Source organism: Drosophila santomea, chromosome 3R (genome assembly GCF_016746245.2).
Source record: "Drosophila santomea strain STO CAGO 1482 chromosome 3R, Prin_Dsan_1.1, whole genome shotgun sequence".
Classification (NCBI taxonomy): Eukaryota; Metazoa; Arthropoda; class Insecta; order Diptera; family Drosophilidae; genus Drosophila; species Drosophila santomea.
This window is the reverse complement of record NC_053019.2, coordinates 7,366,397-7,384,732: the sequence shown is the minus strand read 5'-3', so window position 1 is coordinate 7,384,732 and position 18,336 is coordinate 7,366,397. Positions and strand designations below refer to the sequence as shown.

Below are 18,336 nucleotides of genomic sequence, written 5' to 3'. Positions count from 1 at the left end.
GAGACGGACAGATGTTGTCCGTTTGGCTGAGCAATGGAGATGTTTATCTGCAATTAGGATTAGCTAGTGGCAGGGGTGTTTCTGTGATGACGTGATTGAACCGACTGGGATTGCGATTGGGAGCCAATCCAAGTTGATATATCAATTCGATCGTATGTAAATGTGTGCCTTTCGTTTGGGTTGCTGTGGTCAAAGATTTAATTAACCGTCGGCGGTGGCGACAGCTGTGCGGGGTTATCAAAATCTGATCAGTTGCCAGCTAAGGGTGAGTGTCCAGAACAATTGTGACAATTATTGCTGAATCGGGCTTTATAGATAAGGTATTTGATTATGACTTTACAGTAAACAATAAAAACACATTGCTTAAATTTTTGTTTGGTTTTAAAAACAAATATAAAAAAGTGTGAAAGATTTACAAGTCCTTACAACCTGAATCTAACAATTTTGTTACGTTTGAGTCGATAATTCCAGGAATTGTCTCAATAAGTTGTATACTTGAGAAATTGAAGATCAAACCAAAATATCATGAATCACCATACTTACCCGTATATAGGAGTACTGGGCTGGTTGACGAATATGTAATAGGTATAGGATGGCGTTCCGATCGTCAAAAGTACATATGAATATCCTAAGAGGTTGATGCCAAATAAATTAGAATAATCTAATGTCTTTCCTGATACTAAGCTGCCACGCCCAAACTTTAAAAAATTTTTCCAAATCATTTTGAACACCCCCACATAACCCCCGAAAATTATAAAACTTACTACTCTTTTTTGAATTAAGGATTTAAATAGATTTAAATTGAAATAATTGCAAAACTGTTTGTTTTTATTATTAAGTTAGAATTGGAAGACGTCAATGGTCTATAACGTCAGAAATATACATACATACATATGTATGTGCGCTTTTATCAACATTATTTATATATGAGTTTTGAAAAATTAAAAGCAAAAGTTTAAAAGAGTATGTGTCTCATACATCTTCTTATCGCTTTATATATTTGTTTCTTTTGTTTATCCTAGTGTCTTAAGTTTAAGATTCATTCGTACTGTTGTGATAGAGTCTTTGAAGTCGCGAAAACACTCGGCTACCTCACTGAGACATTCTGCCTGGATGTTTTTAAGGCACAGGCTGATTGAAATGGCATCACCTCTGTTTATTCGATAAAATAGACGCTGCTTCAGATGGGAGGGTAGTCCCAGTCGGGCCAGGATTTCACACTCGCAGGACTCGTAATTTGGGTGCTTCTCAAGGAACTCCGCGCACTTCTCATAAATGTCCACACACTGCACTGACCGTTTTTCGCTTCCCATGAAGTGTCTTAGGATTTTTCGAGCCTCCGAGTCATCCAGGATCTTTCCGACACTGTTCGAGAGCGCGTATATCCTTTCCGCCTCGACCAATTCCATGCTCTCTATTAGATCTCCAAAACTTTGCTATAGTTTTGTTAAAGTTGTATTTGTTTAATATGGTTTAGTAAATGCTTAATAATTTGTTTGCGAACCTTTTCCGAGCTGGTTGCCATATCTCGTGTATTTCAACAGAAATAGTTTTAAAATGAGAGCAGTGGAAATGTATGGGCAGCGCCTTTTATACTCTCGGTTGCTGCTTACTAATTTTTGGACCTTTATCTCTTATAACTCATAACTCATAAACATTTTAAAATTGAATCATCAAATGGTACCATTCCACGAAACACTTGATCATCTGTCTTAGAATTAGAAAATGTTGAGATTATTATTTTAAAAAAGTTATATAAATATTTAATTTTCAGCACTAATATACAAATATTTGTTTCAGCGTTTTTAAGGAGAAGAAATCTAAATAAATAAGTGCTTTGAAATATACTTGAGCATGCTGTAATTCGATTCCCTCATTGTTTTTTCTCTTTACTATGATTTTATTGTATTAAGCTTAGCTTAATAAAGTTTTGTCATGTTGTCACTTACTGAATGATGAATGAATTTTTGAATTTCGGCGGGCAAAATGAGGGGCTGCCAACCGACTTGCAGAAAATTTGCGTTGTACAGCACTGCCGCTGGCGCACGCTTTGCTTCGCATTAGAATTTGTTTTGTTGTGTTTAATTAAGGTAAAACCGTGCGTTTTATGACGGCCTGAAAATAACTTAATACGAGTCATTATCATGCGGTTCGCCCAAATAATAGTGGGTCCTGCAGGCAGTGGCAAGGTATGTCCTCAAAAACGGCACCCGGTGTTGATATCATTAATCTAACACAATACTTCCCAGTCGACGTACTGCAGCTTAATGCAGCAATATGCGATGGACTCCAAGCGAAATATCCAGGTGGTGAACCTCGATCCGGCGGCAGAGCACTTTACTTACAACCCGCTGACCGATATTCGCGAACTTATCCACCTGGACGATGCCATGGAGGACGAGGACCTGCACTACGGACCGAACGGCGGCCTCATCTTCTGCCTGGAGTTCTTGATCGAGAACCAGGAATGGCTGAAGGAACAGCTCTGCGGCGGCGAGAACGAGCTGATGGTGGGCGAGCCTGATGATGACTACATCCTGTTCGATATGCCTGGCCAGATCGAACTGTTCACGCACCTGAAGATGGGCAGGCAGCTGGTGCAACTGCTCGAGTCCTGGAACTTCCGCACGTGCGTCGTCTTCTGCTTGGACTCGCAGTTCATGGTGGACGGGGCCAAGTTCATTTCCGGCACCATGGCCGCACTCAGTGTTATGGCCAACATGGAGCAGCCGCACATCAACGTGCTGACCAAAGTGGATCTGCTGAGCAGCGATGCCCGGAAGCAGCTGGATATGTATTTGGAACCGGATGCCCACAGTCTGATGGGGGAACTTACCATTGGGACTGGCTTTGGCGAGAAATATGCAAAGCTTACGGAGGCTATAGGCTCGCTGATTGAGGATTTCAGGTGAGCTTGTTACTGAAATTACTGAATCTGAAATATTTCTTATTGATTGGGACAAATGTTGAAATAAAATTACTCATTATATAGAAGGCAATTTAATACTTGAGGAAAGACTTTTAGGATACCCCATCGTTAGTACGCTAATGGAAAAAAAAAACGAAGAGGAACAGAAAATACACAAAAGAGTCTACTACTTAATGGTTAATATTTTCGATTTAGAACTCTTACAACCATCAAGTTTTTATTAACGGTAGGGTTTCGATTTTTTTCAAAACAATTATATTACATGAAAAACATTTCAGGTTTTAGCCTTACGTTTTATTTTAAGTGATACGCATAGGTTGAGTAGTCTTCATAATATAAACTGATTTAAAGGGAGGTTTGCCAAAAAAATACTTTCTACTGTTAGCAGGAAATCATAAGTTCATCCTATAAGACAAAAGTAATGGAAACATGTATTCGGTTAAGATAAATTCAAGCTTGACCTCAGGGCGTGCAACTCCATTTCGAATATCAGCTCCAACCGTTTTATGTTACATTTTTGGGACGCATTTCATTCTATAATTAAATCTTCTTACATTTCTGGGTAACATTTTCTTTCACTTTTAGTCTAATTTTTGTTCAGGTCAATGTAAGAGCAAAACAAGCTATAAGTAATATATGCATTATATATTCATATTTTTATATATAGTGTATCAAATATTTCACAAGAATTAAAAGGAGAACGTTTTCACTTTCCATGCTGGAAGATTCTTAAATCTACTACTTCAGGCTTTTGCCTTGCGCGTCGGATGGAATGGGTGTTCCATGTTTGACAGGTCCGGTGGATTCTGCTCAAACGCGCTTATTTCCTGCATGCCGCTGTTGGCGATCTCCCACAGCTGCGGGTATTCCTCCTTGAAGGTTTCGAACCACTTGTGCACTAACGGATACTGCTGTAAGTCAAAATTAATTGCCTCCAAGCAGAGCGTGGCCGAAACGAGAGCAAAGTCTGCAATGGTTATGTTGTCGCCTGCCGCGTATTTAGTGCCCAGTCGCTCCAAATAGGTTTCGAACACCTCAAGTGCGTTCTGCACCTTCTTCAGCGACATGGGCGTACGTTTGTAGTCGAAGAAAATGGGCGCCATGCTGTGGGCGGATATGGGGGCGTAGTAGAATCCCATGTTAAAGCATAGCCGCTGATTTATTACCGCTCTCACATTGACGTCCTGCGGATACAGCGTTGAATCCGGCGCGTACTTGTCGCAGAGGTATTGCATAATAGCAATGCTCTCCGACAGATAGAAACCATCGTCGTCCAGCACGGGTATCTCCTTTTGCGGATTCATCTGCAATGATTTGAAAATTGAATAGCTTCAAGGTCTTTAGGGCTCCATATACACATACCTTAGAGTAATCCTCAGAGCGATGTTCCAAGGCGCAAAAGTCCACATTGATGAGTTGATATTGTATATCCAAGGCCTTCAGGGTCATGCGAACGGCCAGGGAAGGCGGTCCATCAGATACGGCGTAGAGTTTCATAGTGTATATGGGTCTGTGGGTATCAGCGAGCGTTAGTTTTGTATTTGTCTCTTGTTCGACCGGTTTGCTTGTAGCTTAAAAGTGAAAGCAATTTGCCTACAGTGTCTATTTAATTTATATGTATGTACCTATTTTTGGCTTGATTTTTGCTGAAACTATAGTCAGTGTGTGTGTTTTAGAAAAATTCTCTCAAAAGTTTTCTGGGCTTTTTAAGAAATATTTAAAATACTGAATAATAAACCAGCAATTAACGTTGTACGCTGGGTCAGCTTTCAAACTCTACTGATGTGCTGTATCAACTCGCCAGATATTGCAGGTGTTCATTTCAATGACAGTTCAAACTAGTTTTATGTTTGAGAGACAGTATGCTGACATAGGTTCCCAAATACCCTACCTACTTTGTTGACCTTTGGAAGTCAGCAAGTGGTACCAACAGATTTTTTGACAATATCTACAGATTTACTAGCAGTTGTGAATCGAGTTTGCGGATGTTAATTAAAATTCTTATTTGTATTTATGTATTTTTTTTTTAATGTATGGGTTTAATATTTTTTATTTATATTTGTGAATTAGAAATCTCGTTTACTGGTGAGAATACATACACAATAGAGCCGTAGCTTTCCATTTCATCAGCTACTTCCTCCACAACCTCAATGATGCCATCTGTGTTGTCCACCTCCATGTATTGATGATCGCCGTCCATAGACATTTCGACACCTTCCTCCTGCTCCTGGTACTCTTCCTCCTCAATAACAACATCCTCTTCCTCATGATGAGAATCCACCTTATTGGACACAGATAAAGAAGCGGATCTGCTATTATTACTGCTCGTAACTCGAGGCTTCTTGTGTACCACGATGTCGCTGCTTATGTTAGACACATTGAGTCGCTCGATGGCTAAATCACCATACTCCTGCTGAATCTGATCCAACGATTTGCCGATAAAGTGCAGCGGCCGAAACTTTAGATTCTTGTTATTCTTTTTGTTGATCTCGTTGTATAGTCTCCGCTTGATATCGTCCTCGCTGAATGGATGGCTGTGACTGTTGTAAACTCGGAGCACACGAATAGAGCCATCCTTTTGGGTGGCCGTCGAGATGCGGCTCTTACAATTGATGTCCGGATCGCGGCTTTTGATGCACACCCAATAATTGCGTGAGATGACGCCACGATTCTTGGCATGGTATATATAGCCATCGACACACAAAAGTTCGTGCCCCTTAGCAGATCTCAGGGTACAAATCTTGGAGAGGTCCATATCCGGTTGCGCGCCTTTTGTCGGCTCTGCTACATCGCGTCGCCTTCGAATATTTGTGATCTCCGGCTGTCGAACTTTCGGCAAAGGCGTAGATGCATAAGCAGCGTGTGATTGTGGGTCAAGTTCATCTAGTGCGTCGGGCAGTATCTCGATCTTGGCGCTGATGTTGTCCGCTCCGTCCTTTAGGTACTGTACTATCATGTTCGCTTTCGATTCTGGTTCCATTTTGATGGCACCATCGATGCTAATCACCTTCTTCATTACCACATTGCTCGTGTCAATGTGTTCGTAGCTTTCATCGACGCTGTGTTCAGGCTCGAAGGTATCTCCTCCCTGGCTGGCCGACCCCTCGTCGCTCTCGAAACTAATTTCTTCACCGTGCTCGCTCTTGGACAGCTTGTGGGAATTGTCCTGATCCAGCTTGGCCTGCTGCTTAAGCCGGCGAGCAATTTCTTTTATATCTGGATTGTGCGTGTGCTCCCCATTGATTCGTAGTACCACTGGTCCGTTTTCAACCGGGTCTAGGGTAATGCGGACGTGACAAGTGTTGGCCTTGTCGCGTCGGTTTATGCAAGTGAAGAACATGTGGCCGTTGGACCTGCTTTGGGAGTCGAAGTGGTACAAATGCTGACTCAAGCACAGCACCTTACGACCCTTTGCCGAAGGAAGAAATGTGAACTTGGTCAAGTCCGTTTCCGTGAGAGGATTGTGGCCCGGCGGTGGCAGATAGTTGGCAATCACGTCGAATGCCGCTGGCCACTTGGAGCTGTGATCCATTTTCGGGTCCACCAGAGAAGACTCGTCGTCCCCCTCCTGACTCTCGACTTCTTCGTTGCCTTGAATCTCTCCACCTTGGCTTTCGTCCGTCCTTACGTATACATCGTAGTTATCCTCGCACTCCTCGATTATTATGGATTCCAAGTCATCGCACCGCTGAGTTATGTCAAAGGTGTTTTCCGGATCAAAATACTCGAGATTAGGGCACTCTGCCAACACATCCGAGGTATTTTCGTCCTCCACCAAAACGATTTGGTGCTTGGAAAACATGTGCATCAGCTTGGTTGCCGAATAGTGCGGATGAATGTGTGCATCCGTGTCAACGGCATGCAGTCGATGTGCTCCCGCCAAGGTCGCTTCCGTGCAGATCCTGGCCGTGCACTCAATGTCACGCTTGCGCACACAGGTCCATCGAAATATGTCGCCTTTGAAGGACTTCCCGGCCAGGTAGTACAGATGCCCGTCGATGCAAACCATCACGCGCCCATCGCGGCGCCGTAGCATGTACACACGGTCCTTGTCCTGCCAGATAACAGATTGTGTTAGTCATTTGTGTGGCTTAAAATTGTTTCAGGACTAAAGATTATTATTAAATTTTTCTTCAAATTTTACTTGATGGGAGCCCTATTTAAAATATGTGTATTTTTATATACACACTGTAATATTAAAACGTTCAATAATATTTGTTAGTTCTAGCGCACTCATAATACCTTTTCACTCTTCAGCAAGGTGCATGTTATTAAAATGATGGGGCTACTTTTTTAAAAATCCCTAACATTTGTTTTCGATGTGGAGATTTATAGTATTTTTTAAATCTTAAATGATTAAGCTTTGGTATTTATTGTCCTTTTAACGGTATTGCTGTTTGGTTTGCAAATAGGAAAACGAAAACAATGACCAAATTGGCGGGAAAGAACTTTCCATTACTAAAGTGAGCAAATTGATAGTTCGGCTATGAAATGAAGTGAAGTATAGTTAATATTAGTATATATCGCAGTATTAGTTAATATTAATATCGAGGCTGTTTCTAAAAACGAAACGCAGCTACATTCTACATAAATAGTTGGATATTATTTCCGAATACAGGGCTCGGGGTTTCAGGGGCATGAGTCAAGTACAGTTGGGCTGCGGCCGTACCTCAAAGTCCAACTGGAATGAGGCCTCTACGGCGGAAGTGTCGATGCTTCCGTAGATGAACTCCGGCGGATTCATGCCGGCGTTGGCGCGCTCGTACTGGCGTGCTCTCTTTGGCTGGGTCGTGCTGTAGGCGTCGTTCATCATCATCACGGACAGCCGCTTGCGCTGGGCTACCTTGTTGACCTCGTGATCGCTGCAGCGCGGATGGATGTGGGCCAGAACGACGTCCACGACGACGTGGCGCGTCTTGTCCAGCGGATCGGGCAGCAAGGTACAGATGCGGGACTTGCAGGGAGTGGACTTGTCCTTGCGCCTGTTGCACAGCCATCGGTAGGTGTTGTTCCGCCCGATGCGATCGAAGTGGTACAGATAGTCGTCCACGCAGAGCATATCCACCCCCTTGGCGGAGCGCACCACGGACACCTTGGTCAGGTCCATGCCGTGCTCCTCGACAGGCGTCTCCATTTTTGAATTGCTTCGCTGTTTCGCCCGAGCCCGGAATTCAGCGTTTTTCGATTTGCCCCCGAAAAGTGTTTTGTATCGTAAATTAGGCGATTTTTTTAGTGGCTGACTGCCTGGGATTTGTTGGTTGGGATTTTTGGTGGTATTTCGTGAGCTCACTTTTGGCGCGCCTTTTTGCAAATGCCGACCATTTACCGCACCCGCACTGAACTATGGCAGTTTGATGCACTAAATAGGGTTTATTTTTGGGTTTTTCATTCGATTTTAATTACACAAGCACATTTTCTTTTGCGACGCGTCGAAAAATGCTATTGTGTGGGATACGAGGGTTGCGAGCTATGCGGTGGCGTTGGGGTTGCCACTTGTCAAAATCAGTTACTTTTGTAATGTTCAAAAATTGTAATTCTTGATGTTTATTATTTATTTACAGCTTGGTGAGATTTTTCCCGTTGGATTCCCAGGACGAGGAGAGCGTGGGCGATCTTCTGTTGCAAATTGATAATATTTTGCAGTACGGCGAGGATGCAGACGTAAACGTTAAGGACTTTGATGAACCGGAGGAAGCGGAACGGGATTAATATAGAATCAATTTATATTATTGCTTAACAAAATGTTCAATATTGTATTTTTATTTAAAACTTAAATCTAAGCAAACCACATAATTATCACCATCCCTGGTAACAGAGTTGCCACCAGAGCAGTGTTGGACAACTGCTGCCATAATTTTAAATTCCCCTACGCGTACGGCGTCTAAACAAAACTGCGACTCGAAGAGCGAATAAATAAGCATGCAGGAGGCTGGCGGAAGTCCTGTTGGAATGCCTCTTAGCCAGGAGGCCATTGCGCACCGTCTGGCGGCGCTTAGTCGTTGGCAGGACGAGCAGAAGCGACTGCTGCAAGAGCGTCAGTCCAATCAGCGCGTTATGCTTGGTTTGGAGCAGCGCAATATGTACAAAATGCTGGGACTACTTCACCAGGAGGCCGAAAGTCGGGAAAACAGTGTGCTGGAGGAGTCACAGTGGGACGAGGATCACTCTATACAAATGCCGCGACTCGCAGCGGAGCCGGACGAGCAGGAGCCGGAGATTCCAATGACTGCTCCCCAGCCAGCCAAGCCCAAACGACCTTATCTTCGTCGCGGCGAAGGTCTGAAGCAGAGGTTCAAGATCAATCCCGACCATCTGCGGCTGGAAAACCTGCCGCGATACAAGTTCGCTAATGCCCACCCACAGTTTCGCACGCCTCAAATGAAGAAGGGTATTCTCAAGAAGCGCAAGTCACCTCCCGATCCTGCTCCTGCATCAGCTCCCAAACCACCAGCACAACTCGATCTCAACGAGCGGCGCTTTCAGCAAATGCTAATCTCCAAGAACGCATGCAGCTCCACTCCAGATCTAAAGTCTTCCACTGCGTCCTCCATTACTGCCTCGACCATCTCGCCCAAAGTTCGTTTTGTAGAGCAGAAGAGCAAAGCCGGACATCATCAAGCAGATGATGAAGCCTCCTCGGAAGCTAGTCCGATGAAGGGAGTTTGCTGGGCCAAGGTGCTGGACACACAGAGTATAAAACCAACGCAAATCCAAAGACGTTCTGCCCAAATCCGAGTGGAAGATGACAGCAATGTAAGCATATTCGAGCTGCTCGAACAGAAGGCCACTGAGGGAAACATTGATATGAACTCAAGCTGCATTCGAACTTTTATGGCTCGCAAAGATCAGCGATGCCTAATAGCCGATGACTCCGATCACATTGTAGTCACACAGCAGGTGCGTCAGATGCGATTGCAACCGCAGATGGACCAGGTGCTGGTACAGGAGGAAGAAGAGGAGGACATCGAACAGTCCAGCGACCAGACCCTCACAATGACACCTATTCAGGTGGGGAATACCCAAGTGCGAGTGCGCTTCTCCGACTCCAATGACACCAACGAGTACTCCGATGGAACCAGCCTTAACGACGGTTCCAATATTCAGCTCTTTGAACAGTTTAAGTCGGCTCTCTTCCAGGCTTTGGAGCAGAAGAAAAAGTCAAGTCCCAGCCAGCAGTCAGAGGAACCCATAACCAAAAATCTTCAGGAGAAGGCCAATCTCGTTCGCACTCGCCTTGAAGAGCTTGAGACAGAAATAGCCGCCTTCAAGGAACAGAATGCCCAACTCCTCCGCCTCAGGCAGCAGCACGAATTGGAGAAGGCCAAGTGCATACAGGATCATATGGAGGCAATGGAACGCGTTCATGACGAAAAGATCCAAGCCGAAATTTATCTGCACGACGAGCGTATGAAGATCGATGAGGACCGCCGCAAGTTCGAGCAGCAGATGCGACTACAGAAGAGCAATGCAAGCAGCAAGGAAAAGAAGGAGATAGCCGCCTTGAAGCAAGAGGTGGAGGCACTGCAGCTTCACCTCAAACAAAAGGAGCAGGCGCACGTCTCAGCACAGGCGCGACTTCGCGCTCAACTGCGGGCCAGTGAGAAGGAGCAGCGGAACTACCGTGACGAGATCGAGCTGCTGAGCAAGGAAAACAAGCGCCTAGAGCACGAGCTGGTCAAGATTGGTCGTGAAAACAACAGCAAGATGCTGCAGGAAATCAATCGAAACATAGCTCGGCTTGCTCCCAAAGTGGTATGTATATTCTTGGGCTTCTTGTGTGTATATCTTAATGTAAGCAAGGTCTTCTTTTAGTTGCCTTCCGCTACGACGTCACAAATCCTCGATGAGAACGGTCGACGAACTCAGTCTCTGGATGGCAATGCTGGTAAGCCTGCCAAGCAGCGAGAGCCGCACAACCGTCGTCAGAGTAGCGGCAGTTCCCAAGTGAGAAGTCGGAGTCGCTCATTAGGCAGGAATAAAAAAAAACCAGAGGCTCTGGATGAGACCTACGCCTCTAGTAGCTCTGGAGAATCGGAGGAAGTTCAGACGCCCGTGATCGCTCCAAAAGCTGATACCCCACCGGCTGGAAACTCCAGCAGAGACTTTAAGAGAGAGATTATGAATGCGGATGGCAGCAAGGACATTTGGTACTCAAACGGAAATCTAAAAAAGATAAGCTCCGATGGCATGAACGTTCGCATGCTTTATTTCAATAAGGATATCAAGGAAACTGACATCAGGAAAGGCACAGTAAAGTATTACTACGCTGAGACCAACACTTGGCACACCTCTTACCTAGATGGTTTAGAAATCCTCGAGTTTCCCAATGGGCAGACTGAACATCGCCGCAGAGATGGCACTGTCGAGATCCACTTTCCCAACAACAGCATTAAGATTGTGGATCCCAGCGATACAGAGAAACTAGAGGAGTGGCGTTATGCGGATGGAACCCACCTAGTGCAGCTCCGGAATGGAGACAAGATTCTCAATCTGCCCAATGGTCAAAAAGAGATTCATACCAAACTAAACAAGCGAAGGGAGTATCCGGACGGCACTGTTAAGCTGGTGTATCCAGATGGCAGCCAAGAGACGCGCTATTCCAACGGCCGCGTTCGTTTAAAGGACAAGGATGGCAAGCTCATAATGGACACAGACTATGCAAAGTATTAGAGGCGGGTCTCTGCATCTGTTGTTAAGTTTAGATTTAAATAAATAGAAAAGCCGTGCTGTATTTATAAGATCAAGTAGATCATAATTTTCTTTTGTTGGTGATAAAGGGGGAATTGGCTCTATCTAAGGGATCTGATACACAGTATGTTTAATGACACACCTTAGTCATATACAAGCTACAAAACTTGGTATTGTTGCAGAAAATATTTTAAAATATCTTATATTTTTTTTTATATCCTATATTTTATGTTTTATCGTGAATCGCAAAATCCACTAGGTAGTATACAAATAATACATACATACATATATTAATTCGTTTTCAATTTGTTAAATAAAATTCTGAAACTTTATATAGAAACAAACTTATTTAGAAGTAGAAACTTGAAAGTTGAACTAAAACTACAAACTTTTTTAAACGGGGCTGTGCATTCTACTGCTCCGCGTTTAACCCTTCTTGGGCCATGGAGAGGTGATGCTCGAAGATCTTGGGATGCTGATTGAGCAGCCTGGAGGCAAATTGCACGATTTGCTCGAATGTAAACTCCGCCTTGGCACGTGGTCCCCAAAGGAAGAATGTCTTGGGATCGTCGTAAGCGCTTAGCTGGGAGCGTTCTCGCTTCAAATATTGCTGCTTCACAAACGTCTCCTCGATCTGCTTGCGCACACTGGCGCCAAAGTAGCCATGTTCCTCGTCTGGATGGATGTTGAGCAACTCTAGTATACCGTATAGTTTGGAGTCCTCGATGCGGTTGCCGCGCAGGAAGATGTACATGAGAATAATGCACAGCAGCGTAAACTGTGGGCGTTGAGCCGAGGTTAGCTCATGGATGGAGGCCACCGGCTCCTCCGCAGTGCAGATAAACGTCTTGGAGGTCGCATCCAGTGGGGTTAGCAATATACCGAATCTTTGGGACAGCAGTTCAGTGACCAGCGGCAGGCGTTCCTTCAGTTCGTTCTTGTTACCAGCCGCCGCCAGCAAATCCTTGTCCTTTATGGGAATCTTCTGGGCCGTATGATCAAGGATGTAGTTTAGAATGGCGCGAACCTTGGCGTCGACCTCTCGAACGGGTTGTTGAGTTGCCTGCGAGAGGTTGGCATTCTGGCTCCTAGCTGCGCGGGAAGTGCTGGCCATTTCCGGTTAAACTGATAAACAGCTCCTAGCTTCTTAAATTTGTTTGGTGATTTAAAATGCCGCTTACAAAGAATGCATTGAACATATGTTTTTCGGCACATTTAAAAGTGTACAAGCTTGGCGTTGCCAGATTAAATTTCAAAAAGAGATATCGAACGACGTACTTGTTTTCAGTATTAAAATACCAAATGGGCGCGTAAGTTAAATTTATTCGAAATTTATATTTCGACACTACAATCTGTAAACCCTTATTGTTGTCTCTTTTCAATCCTTTGCTCTCGTATCATTTTCCACTTGAGTGCCTGTAATATACACTTTCAAGTGCAATTGGCCACTTATTGGTGTCGCTTAAACGCACAAACTGGGGCAAGAGCGGCTGAAGTAGCTACTTTTGTGGGTTTGTATTGATTGATTTCCTTTTGCCGCCACCCTATTCATCTATTACATTTTGCTCTCAGTATGATTTTTGCGCTGCACCAAATCGTTTGCTAAATAAATATTCGATTTATCGAGCATCTAAAGGAAACTCACTCTACATAACAAATGTTATAACTGCCTCAAGAGGTGATGTGTTTTTAATTAATATGGCCAAACCGACGCGACGTGCAGAAGCAGGAAGCAAACAACTTTCAAAACTAAACGCGATTGACATGCACGGTCAACATTCCCCACGGAGACTCAAAATAAACAGAGACCGAGTCAAGCTAAACGAAATGGAAATGCAGTTGGCGCAGACACACGCACCGGAGTGCACTTCCAGACACTGCAGAATTACATGGCCAAACATATTTTATTGCCTTGAAATGTGTGTTTTAGGTGGCGGTGGCTGCGGTGAAAACTAGTTACCTGCGTCTGTGCAAAGTGCGCAATCCATAAGTGATAAATGCACAGGCGGAACTCAGACAAAAGTTGGCTCGTCTGTTGGCTAGCTTTAATTGATTCGCCATTGTTCCGGTTTCAACAAAAGCTGAATATTGGAGTTCAGATTATTAAGACAGCCTTTGTGCCCGCCTGAAATGGATATCCGCCGGGCTCTGCAATCTATTCTGTTATGGCTGTAATAGCCCCGAAATTTGCATGCCAGCTAGTGAAATGACTCCAGATAAGCAAACTCGCAGAAAACGCGATTGAGTGAGTCAACAAAAAGTACTGTCAACGCGAAGACTTAGACTTTCTACACACAGGCAAACAGTTTTGCTTTCAAAATGCGCATTGTAACGTTGAAGTTTGTCAACTACAGCCCTAACATGTTTATGGCCGACTAATTGTGTAGCCAGACGGAGTCAGAGAAATGTCTTATTTACTAAAAAGAAAGTCAAGGTCTTAGTTGACGACGTGAGCGGCGAACTTGCTTTGCAGCCCGGCTTTTAGAGGCCATAAAAAATTAGCAAATGACATGGGCATGCCATTTAGAATTTTCGTGATAAACAAAATCCCATGATCAGCCAATAGAGTAACGACAACGGGTTTTGCGGCTCACCGCGGTGGCAAAAACTATTAATAAATTAATAACAGAATCACAAAAGAAAAAAATGAGAGAACGCTATAGTCGATTTCCCCGACTATCTGATACCCGTTACTCAGCTAGTGGAAGTGCGAACTGTCATCACTGACAGTTTTTTGCGCTTTGTGGGCGTTAGAGTGGGCGTGGCAAACAGGTTTTCTGCAAATCTATAAAAATTTACAGGACTAACAAAAAAATAAAAAAATATTAAAACATTTTTCAAAACTGCGTGGCAGTTTTGGGCGGTTTGTGGGCGATAGAGTTGGCGTGGCCATATGGGTCAACCACCTTGCGCTGCGGCTATGTCTCGAGTCTGCATGCCTAATCTAAACTTTGTTTGCTTTTATATATCCTGAGATCTCAACGTTCATACGGACGGACAGACGGACGGACATGGCTATTGATGCTGATCAAGAATATAAATACTTTATATGGTCGGAAACGCTTCCTTCTGCCTGTTACATACTTTTCAACGAATCTAGTATACCCTTTTACTCTACAAGTAACGGGTATAAAAGTGTGTGTGCACAAAAAAGAAAGCCAATTCAGGAATGAGGAATGTGTACAGTTTAATGCTCTATATGATTGAAGTTAATCGTTTTTAAGTGAATCGCTTTTTGAGATTTATCAAGTTAATTATTGCAAAAGTATTGTAAATGAAAATAAATTATTACAACTAAAATGCAGAACTCACACATTAAATATAAATGAAATTATTATAAATTTATTACTTTAACTTGATATTCTACATGTTTTAAATTACCTTCAATATAAGGGGCCACGCGCTTTTGGTGGTGTCGTTTTCGCCATTCAATATCATTATATTATTTTTATTAATATATTTTTTATAACTTGATATTATTAAAGTTGTACTATATTGCACCCACGTAAGGTGTTATTTTTAGATAAGAAAACGATGAAAAGTTGTATAGTTGCTGTAAAATCAATCTCCTAATTGGTAGGCTTAGGACTCCTTATTATCATTTTCATAATTTAATTTATTCTTCAGCGAATTGAATGATTTATTTCCCTACAAGTTTGTTCTTACAACCTCTTTCGGTGAGCTGATAACCCCGTTTCGGTAGCAATGGAATGGAATCAAGAATATAGCAACGACAGCCGGCTGTTGTTGCCTCAGTCTGGTTGCGTGCCGTTCTTAAAAGTGGACTGCCTTCAGCGAAGCGGTTTGGCATTCTTCTTCATGCTGCCGCTCGTGGTCGATCTGCTTGATCAGTTTTGGCTCGAGACCGGCACTTCGATTAGATATGATTTGCGTCTCTCTTAGAACGACCAGCTATCCGCTAAATGTCAATGGGGCTAACAATTAAAAACTTGGCTATAACAGAGTGTAGCTGTGATCAGTTTAGGTCTTCTCAGTTAAAGTTCAGTTCTAAAACAAAAGACTTGGACAACAAACTTGTTCGGCAGATGTCGCAGGCTGCTTAATTAAGAGGTCATATTGGTACACCCAGGCCATGGCCCAAAATAAAGCTGCTATTCGACCTTTTACACTTAATAAATTTCGATGCAAACTAGACGCCGGCCCCTGATAATCAAATTAAACGGTTATCAGTTAGTTTGCCAAATGGCTGCAACAATCGTCGCAATTAAAGTCAGACAAATGATCAGTGAATCGACTTCATTTGGGGGCCAAGTTCACTCGTGCATGCCTAATCGCGTATACGCACCGTGTGACGACATCGAACTGCGGCGGTCTAGTACCCCATGTATATTCCAATCGTATAAAAATAACTGAGGTCTAAGCGGATCTACATTTTACGCGTATTCGTAGTGGGAAAATACGGGATTTTATTGCTAAATGACTGTGGATTTTTCGAATGCATTAGGAACTTGGGCGAAATTGAAATTCGCGTATTTAAGTTACTAATATGCATATGGTTTTATTTGAATAAAATATCCGCTGCTTAATATTTTGCAAGGCCATTTTTTTTTCGTGTATTGTATTTTTATTTCTTTGCATATTTCTTGGTCTTCAACTTGATCTTTTTACTGCGTTTGGGTTTCGCCTTCGTTTGTTTTTATTGCTCTCGAGATTCACAATCTCTCGTTCGGTCGGTCATTCTAAAGTGCTTATTAATTTTATAGCCCGTGATTCGATGACTTTGAAGTGGGCCAGCATATAAGCCACAAATGAAACCCACATCCCCATAACGCTTATATAAGCATTTAATAATTATTAATTATATTAAAATGGTCATGCCGTTTTGTAAACAATTAAACGTTAAGTTGAAGTTCAAGTCTGAGGCTGACAAGTTGGTCAAAATTAATGGTGTTTCGGCTGACGCTTGAAAATGCCCATCTAATGAGTCATTTCAGGTTCCCAAAATGATTGGGGTAATTCTCCACGCCCGCCGTATGCTGAATAGTTCACTCAGTATCCGGGCCCGACTTGAATTAATATTAGGTTTTTCTCGAACACGCGCTCTTGGTGACGTTTTCGCCTTGCAAAGGTCGACCAGCTGCTTTTTGCAACCGTATCACATGAGCCGAAATGTGAATCACATTTTCGGATTTTGTATGCAGTCGACGACTTTGTCGCAAAGGCCTTGAGCTCCGCGCAATTTGCATGAGAGAGTGCCAGAAACAACAATATCCAATAAATTGTTGCATAAATCGTGGCCAGCCTCCTGCGAAAACTTTCACAAGCCATTTGCCGAAAGGCAGAAATTTTTAATAATTATTATTGAGCTTGGTGTCATGTTACACATGCATCAATTTAATGGCTTGCTACGCCGAAAAGCTGCGATTGTCCAAGTCGAACGATCGTGAGAAGATCTGCACTCTGAAGTCATGGTCATGGTCATATGGGGCTGATTGACAAGTCAGTGAGACTTGGTTTATGTTAATTTATTTTTTAATTCAGACTTTCAAACGTTTGAAGTCCTCCACTAAAAAGAATGGCAAAAGTCCTGTGAGAAATTCACTCTTTTAAAGTTTTGAAGCAGTTTAGTTTATTCATTAAATACATAGTATAATATTTCACCTTATGGTAATATAAAAAAATTTTCAATTTTTATGTTTCACTTCATATAATTTGATTTTATTTATTTTGGTGTCAACCCCTCAATTCAACGAAAGAATATGCTTTTTACAAGTAAATAAAAGTGCGACAGATAAGATACTTTTTTTTATTGCCAATTTCAATAAATTTGTATTTAACAATAAAGGAATTTGTCCATAATACCTCTGTAGCCAACCGAAGGTCAAAGAAACAAATTCACTGTCGCTAAGAATTCCCAAAGCAACCATTTGAGTCACGAGTCGAAAATTCAAAGAAATTCTGTTTGGTCAATTTAAATCTCGATCAAGAGGAATATGCAGCATACACATATGATGTCATGTCTTCGAAATGAAGTTTCGGATATTTTTGAGCTTGAGCCTGGGTTGGCTTTCTGGTTATTTATCAGCATCTGGGTATCGTTTCGGCAGGCGCTGCGGCCTTTTTGAACGCATTTCATTAGTGGCCATATACATATATATTGGCTTATATGCAGCCTTAAACACATATACATAATATGGGTATAGTTGTCTGAGCGGTGTCTGCATTCACAACCGGTGTGGCTGTCTTCGCACCGGCTCGCCTTTTGTTTGTTTTGTGTATATATAAAACATATGAAATATATATTCCCATATGTATCTCTTCTGCGGCCTCAGCGAGTCTGCATTTAAATGCAGTTTGCGTATACATATATATTATACGCCGCATGTGCATGTACATGCGCATGAGCCTGTGGATTTGCTTTACTTTTACTTTCATATGCAACTGGTTGCAGGCTGCCAAAATGGGGAAGTGGTGTCCGAGTGTGGGCTTTGTTTCTCTCAGTGTGTGCGTTGTTTTTGTCGCAGTCCCCAACTGCAATGAAAACAGTTTGTAAAGTGATTGTCAATCATTTTTGGTGGCATGTCGCTTAACCGCTTTGACAATAAACGGCAACAGCCGCAGCAACAGCAATAGCAATAGCACCACAATGGCAGCTGCTACACTTTTTGTTGGGCTTGGGCCACGTTCGTTGGCCACACTGCATTTTGTACTTGTATTTAAACTAAACATTAAATTAAACTGCTTTAGAGTTTTACTTG

General features: G+C 42.9%; 5 protein-coding genes across 7 annotated transcripts; 2 read left to right on the top strand and 3 right to left on the bottom strand.

The window, feature by feature from the left end:
* Positions 1-906: 906 nt before the first annotated feature.
* LOC120453454 lies at positions 907-2,048 on the bottom strand. Its single transcript, XM_039638169.2, has 3 exons — positions 1,950-2,048; positions 1,505-1,711; positions 907-1,436 (listed from the first exon to the last, which is right to left on the bottom strand). The coding sequence occupies exons 2-3, from the start codon at positions 1,523-1,525 to the stop codon at positions 1,014-1,016; spliced, it is 444 nt and encodes a 147-aa protein (XP_039494103.1). The 5' UTR covers positions 1,526-1,711; positions 1,950-2,048; the 3' UTR covers positions 907-1,013.
* On the top strand, positions 2,034-8,671 carry LOC120453452 (GPN-loop GTPase 3). Its single transcript, XM_039638167.1, has 3 exons — positions 2,034-2,189; positions 2,250-2,908; positions 8,491-8,671. The coding sequence occupies exons 1-3, from the start codon at positions 2,145-2,147 to the stop codon at positions 8,636-8,638; spliced, it is 852 nt and encodes a 283-aa protein (XP_039494101.1). The 5' UTR covers positions 2,034-2,144; the 3' UTR covers positions 8,639-8,671.
* LOC120453450 (glutathione S-transferase 1-1) lies at positions 3,107-8,393 on the bottom strand. Of its 3 annotated transcripts, XM_039638163.2 has the most exons (5): positions 7,599-8,393; positions 5,029-6,983; positions 4,292-4,439; positions 4,096-4,233; positions 3,829-4,033 (listed from the first exon to the last, which is right to left on the bottom strand). In XM_039638163.2, the coding sequence occupies exons 1-5, from the start codon at positions 8,061-8,063 to the stop codon at positions 3,965-3,967; spliced, it is 2,775 nt and encodes a 924-aa protein (XP_039494097.1). In that variant the 5' UTR covers positions 8,064-8,393; the 3' UTR covers positions 3,829-3,964. The 3 variants fall into 3 exon arrangements, with proteins under 3 accessions (XP_039494096.1, XP_039494098.1, XP_039494097.1); XM_039638162.2 differs by having other exon boundaries at positions 3,107-4,233; positions 7,599-8,391; XM_039638164.2 differs by lacking the exons at positions 5,029-6,983; positions 7,599-8,393 and adding an exon at positions 4,555-4,712 and having other exon boundaries at positions 3,107-4,233.
* A 93-nt stretch (positions 8,672-8,764) lies between the features above and the next one.
* LOC120453451 (centromere protein J) lies at positions 8,765-11,676 on the top strand. Its single transcript, XM_039638166.2, has 2 exons — positions 8,765-10,681; positions 10,742-11,676. Exons 1-2 carry the CDS (start codon positions 8,849-8,851, stop codon positions 11,597-11,599), a joined length of 2,691 nt encoding a protein of 896 aa, XP_039494100.1. The 5' UTR covers positions 8,765-8,848; the 3' UTR covers positions 11,600-11,676.
* A 117-nt stretch (positions 11,677-11,793) lies between these two features.
* On the bottom strand, positions 11,794-12,868 carry LOC120453453 (melanoma-associated antigen B16). The gene has a single exon (XM_039638168.2). It carries the CDS (start codon positions 12,729-12,731, stop codon positions 12,030-12,032), a length of 702 nt encoding a protein of 233 aa, XP_039494102.1. The 5' UTR covers positions 12,732-12,868; the 3' UTR covers positions 11,794-12,029.
* Between the last annotated feature and the right edge of the window lie 5,468 nt (positions 12,869-18,336).